Below are 5,634 nucleotides of genomic sequence, written 5' to 3'. Positions count from 1 at the left end.
CTGCGCCCCGGCGGGCCCGCAGCCGTGTCCCTGACCCGGCCGTGTGTCCCCTTTCCAGAAAGGTCGACCGAGATCGGCAGACTGCTGAGCGCCTACCTGGAGAAGAGGAGCGAGGTGGAGGACCACTCAGTGCACCTGCTCTTCTCTGCGAACCGCTGGGAGCGCGTGTAATCTCCGCGGCGCGCCGGCTGCAGGGCTCGTCCCCCGGGGCGCCAGTTAAGGCTCTGTCCTCCCGCCCACCTTCGTAGCTCCTAGACTTTACTTGTTTTAGTGTTAGGTATGCAGCCCAGTTGACAGAAAGTACACTTTCTGGGTCGGCTTGGTTGGTTAGTGGTGAAAAGGAGCTGGATCCCACGTGGTAGACCCCGGTTCAAATCCCAACCTGGGCTTGAAACACATGGTGGTGCGTGTGCCTGCCTGTCCCACGTCCGGCAGGATGGGAAGGGATTTCCCATTGGGGGTGCTTTCTCGCCCTCCCTGGCCCCTCTGTCACATATGTGTGGCCCGCCAGTGGCGACCTCTGGCCAAACAAAGCAAAAGACCGTTTACACAGCCCCTGTGTCCCGGTTTTCCTTACCCGCTGCGCAGTAGTTTGTTTTGCTCCTTACAGATGACCTTCACAGCTGTAAGTGTTCCCTTTCCCGTTCCTCTGTCCACACATCGTAGTGGGGCTTCTCTGTGGAGGAGCCCCAGGGGCCTCTCAGATGTCTTCTGTTTCCATTTATGCAAACGGAGATCCAGGCTACCAGCAATAGCTTGTTTTCTCTCATGTAAATAGGGTGGATCCTGCAGGTCATGGGCAGCCAAGTTCCTCACTTTGCCTGGCAGATCTCTGCCCTGGAGTGGGCAGCAGCGGGCCTCTGCCTCCCTCACTGCCCTGTGTGCTGCGGGAGGTGGGAGGTGGACTGCAGTGCATTAGCCAGCCCAGCTAGCCCTGGTAGGGCCCGTCCTCATTCCCTGTGCTGCTCTTGACAATGGCGTCTGGCTGCCTGGAAAGGCTTTCTCCACTCTAAAGTTGGGTTTTGTTTTGTTTGCTTTGGGTTTTTTGCCGGAGACCTGCCAGGATGGGTTGAAGCTCGTAAGAAGGTGACTCAGGCAGAGATATCTATGCTATTTAGCATGTTCTCAGCAGACTACAGTCAGAGTAAGCTCAAGACTGCAGCATCTGTGGCTAGGAGGCATACCTATTTATTGGGGGATGTTTACAGGGGCAGGAGGGGTGATGGGGAGGTAAAAGATTTACTCTAAAAAGTAAAGTATTCATAGCATAGGAACAATGATCATAAAACACGATGCACTGTTCTGTTTGATTAGGTGTAATCAGTCACAGTTCTCAGGGCGAGGGAATCCATTTGTCTGGTACATTTTCTTAGATCTTGATTACCAGGAAGGGTCTTTTTGAAGAGGAGGCTTACAGGAAGCTTGATAACTTCTGCCTGGCCGGCTTGATAACTTCAGCCCCAGGCCAGGGCGGCAGCGGATTCCCACGTAGTCGACCCGCGGTTCGCGACCCAGATCCGGTGACTTAAAACTCACGCCAGGCGCATGTGCATGTGTGCCCGCCCAAGATCCCAAGAGGAGAATGGAGGAGAAGGGATTGCGGCGTGGCCATCCCCCCTGGGGGGGTGATTTCTCACTTTCTGTCTCTCTGTATCTGTCTGTCTGGCAAGCGCACGTGCCCTGTAGCAAAAACCTCTCCAAAAAAAAAAAAAAGAAATCCTGTCTTGTTAAGCAAACACTTGGTTAATATATACTAAAGTGGAATATCTATATTACCTCTGGGATAGTCTACAGCTAAGGGGGTGAGCCTATTGCCCACATGGGAAAGGAATGTGGTCTTGTAAGCAGCTTAACGACTGACCTAAAGGTTATTGTGTACTTGGGACCCTCTATGTGCTGTTCTATACAATGGCTGTGGCTCAGAGGAGTGGCAATCTTTCCTTTTGAGATCAAATGTGGCTCATGGTCTTTGGGGTATGAGTACCTTGCGGGTGAGCCCCTGAGTCTCTCCCAGCTACTGAGGTCATTTCACCAATTTAGTAGCTTTCCATTAACCCAAACCTTGCTATCTGTGTAATCCCCAGTAGAAGTGAATGCAGCATTCTTTATTGACATTTTCCAGGCAGGCGGGGTGAGTCTCACGGAAATAATTCCCGTTTGCTGCTGCATTAGGGATCCACATTCTTTCAGGATTATTAATTGGTTTTATTGTAAAAGTTACAGTAAAACTGGGGGTGTTATTTTACCCTTATGGGGTACTGGGGTACCATAACGACAGTAAAGCCCATGGTAGAGAGTTTGAAAGCACAAACCAGTACAACAAACACAGTTGAAACCTTGAGCTCGTGGCTATGGCCTTGCTTGCAGCTCTTCTCAGCCAAGCCTTGCTTAGACATGAGAGGCAGCTCCCCATGTTCTGCCTATGTTGGCTGCATGACTTCTGCCATTTTTTTGCACACAGGGTGTGTGCAATCTCCAGAGAGTGAGTGAAAGAATTCACTCTTCCAGGAGGATGGCCATGCTCCAGTCTCCTCTCAGGATTTTGGGCATGCACACACACACGCCTGCCATGATTTTCAAGCCCCCAGGTGTGTGACTCAGCCCTTATGTGGGAGCTAGCACCACCCACACCACCTCTGGCTCAACCCCGACTTTCTAAAGGGCAGTCCTACCCCAGACACTGGCCTCACGTGCACCCGCCTGCCGCACCTGCTCCAGTGCTTAGTCAACTACGTGGCACACATCTAAGTTTCTTCTGTGTCTTCATGGCCTGATAGTTCTTTGCGACACTAGTGGTCCTTGTCTGGGTGCGCCATGGTTTGTCCTCACACCTCCCACAGGACATCTCGGATGCATTTCTCCAAGGACACACACCGGGGGCATCTTTCTGTGTGCACATCCACCTTTACTTGTGGAGTCATGGGCAGGAGAGGAGAGAAGCACCCTCCACAAGGCTTGGTCACACTGGGATTGCTCTGTCTCTCTGTCCAGCCCTCCAGCCTGCAGGTCCTGGTACTTGTATGCTGTACCCTAGTGTGTTTCAGGCTGATGGCCACGTGTTGGGACTGTGGCTGCTGTGGGATCTAGCTTTTTGACAGCATGTTACCGCTGAACCACAAAGCCAGCCGGCCCCTGTGCATTTCTTTGAGGAGGTACCAGTTATGATCTGTGGCCCGTTTCCTACTGGGCTGTCTCTTGCTGCCGTCTCTCTGCCGTGCACACTGGTGTTGTGTGTGGTATGCTTTCTGCACGCTAGTCTGGCTTCTCTGTCCGTTGACCATGTCTCGGAGTACAAGCCGTGGTTCCAGTGAAGTCCAGCTTTCCCGTTCTTCCTTTTGTGGCCATACTTCTAGAGTTGTAACTTTTTTAAGTGTTTGACCCAGGGCACATGTACTGGGAAGTGAGAGATAACTCCCTGTGGGGATGGCCATGCCGCAACCCCTTCTCCTCCTAGGATCTTGGGTGCACACACATTCCTGGTGTGATTTTTCAAGTTGCCGTTTCTGGGACTTGAACCATGGTTGGCCATGCAGGAGTCTAGCATCTTAACCACTATACCATCTGCCAGTCTCCACAGTGTCATACCTGTTTTGTTTTAAATAATTATTTTATTATTATTATTATTTAAATTTGACCAGAGGGAGAGAGAGAGAGGGAAAATGAGAAAGCAAGCCACTAGGTCTGGGACTTGAACCATGGTCGGCCATGTGGGAGTCTAGTACCTTAACCACTGCGCCACCTGGTGGCCCAGTGTTGTATCTTAACAGTCATTGCCAAATTCAGGGTCATCTGGATTTTCTCCTGTTACCACCTAGTTGTTCTATAATTTTTCATTTTACATTTAGGTCTTTGATCCATTTTGAGTTAAAATTTGGGGAAGGGTATGATTTTTATCTAGCTATGTTTTTTTCTTTTTTCTTTTTTTTTTCTTTCCTTTTTTTTAGTGCCAGAGAGTACTGGGTGTCCATGAGAGGGAACGGTAAACAGGCAGCCCCAGCAAGGCCTGTCCTTCAGTCTACCCAGCAGTTCTCTACCTCTGGCCTGTTTTTCAAGCTAGCAGGGCCAGTCCTTACACCCAGTCCACCGTGGGGGACATGGTTTCCTCTGCATAGTGCCTCACAACTGCGCTCTGGGCTGGCCCACGTCTGTGTTGCGTTGGCTGTCCGTTTTGGTGCCATTTATGGACAGGACCGTGCTCCATTGTCAGCTCTGCCCTTGTGTCAAACGTCAGCTACGAGTGGCTGTAGGGGCACGTGCACTTCTGGGGGCAGGGGGGAGCACCCCTAGAGAGGGCGACTCCACTGCTGTTCTTGTCTCCATTCTCAGGACTGTGGGTGTGCATGCACAGGCTGTGTTTCAGGCCTCCGTGTCCAGGGTCAGACTGCAGCTGGCCACGTGGGAGCCGGCCCCATCCCACTACCCAGCTGCTCCCCCTTTTTTTTTTTTGGTGGGAGGTATTTTTAACAGGGTTTCACCATGTTGAGTCCTGCCTGCCCTGGTCGTGTTATGCAGGAACTGAACCTGGACTCCAAAGGGGTGTCCTTGAGCTTGAGGCTCCAGTCAGGCTGGGCGGGGGCTGGGTCTGACTCTGCTGCCTCTGGCTTAAGTGGTGCTTCCCAGGCCAGGGTCTCTGTCGGTATGCACCTACTGTGGGGACAGCAGCCCTGTGCTGCTTGGCTAAGGTGGTCCTTGGCCTTGCAGTGCAGGCACAGGGGTCTGAGCACCCAGGCACTGCTACACCCTCCTCCACTCTCCCTTTTACCAGTTCTTCCCCGAGTGGGGTCATGCTGGCCCTCTGCTCAGATAACCAAGGACGCCTCCTGGCCCTGGCCTGCTTCTGCGTCTGGCTTCAGGGGCACTTGGCAGCTGTTGGCAGTTACCATTTCCCCACCTTGGGCTTGAATGCCCACGTGACATCTCTTGAAGCTCGGAGCAGAGCTTGGTGCTCTCCTTCCTGTGTAGCACATGCATGCACGGGTGAGGGGGCGCTCCGCAGGTCTGACGCCAGGAGCCCGCCCTCCAGCCCACTGGGTCTCATACATTGCCCAGACTGACAACCCAGGGAGGAGGGGTGTCTGCTGTCTCAAGCTGCTGCCCTGCGCTCTGCTGCTGCCCCTGCCCCCGAGCTTTGTGGTGGAAGGGTTACAGATTGCCTTTTGGGCTGACTTGTCAGGACAGTTCAGGGGTCATCCTCCCCCAGGACTCTGAGCATTCTGATTGTTTTTTCATTCTCTGTTTTTCAGGCCATTGATTAAAGAGAAGCTGAGCCAGGGCGTGACCCTCGTTGTGGACAGATACGCGTTCTCCGGTGTTGCCTTCACAAGTGCCAAGGAGGTGAGTGCTCAGCTCCCTGCGGCCAGTGCCATCGGGCCCTCAGCCTGAGTGGCAGCCGCTCAGGTGACTCTGGGTCTTAGGGTTCGCTTCTGTTCCTCTGACCCGTCTGCTGGGTTCACTCGGCTTTTATCGATGGGAAAGCAAACCTGGACTAGCTGCAGTGGCTTTGCAGAGACAGCTGTGCCTTCCTTCGGGAGAGTCATGGCGTTGGCAGAGCTGGCCGGTCAGCAGCCGCCCCTTGTCTCATGTCCAACTCTCTGGCCAGGGGCTGAGCTCCAGACTCTTTCACTGCTGAAGAGA

At 53.2% G+C, this 5,634-nt stretch overlaps 1 protein-coding gene across 1 annotated transcript in view; it reads left to right on the top strand.

Moving 5' to 3' along the window:
- Window positions 1-58: 58 nt before the first annotated feature.
- DTYMK (deoxythymidylate kinase) overlaps window positions 59-5,634 on the top strand; it is a gene marked incomplete at its 5' end in the record, with an annotated part of 10,953 nt that continues 5,377 nt past the window's right edge. The window contains 2 exon segments of the mRNA XM_014582812.1: window positions 59-167; window positions 5,244-5,334. Coding sequence (XP_014438298.1) covers window positions 59-167; window positions 5,244-5,334 — 200 coding nt within the window.

Source organism: Tupaia chinensis, unplaced genomic scaffold (assembly GCF_000334495.1).
Source record: "Tupaia chinensis unplaced genomic scaffold, TupChi_1.0 Scaffold143823_1, whole genome shotgun sequence".
Lineage (NCBI taxonomy): Eukaryota > Metazoa > Chordata > Mammalia > Scandentia > Tupaiidae > Tupaia > Tupaia belangeri.
Note: the sequence above shows the minus strand (reverse complement) of the source record. Positions and strands in the feature narration are given on the sequence as shown.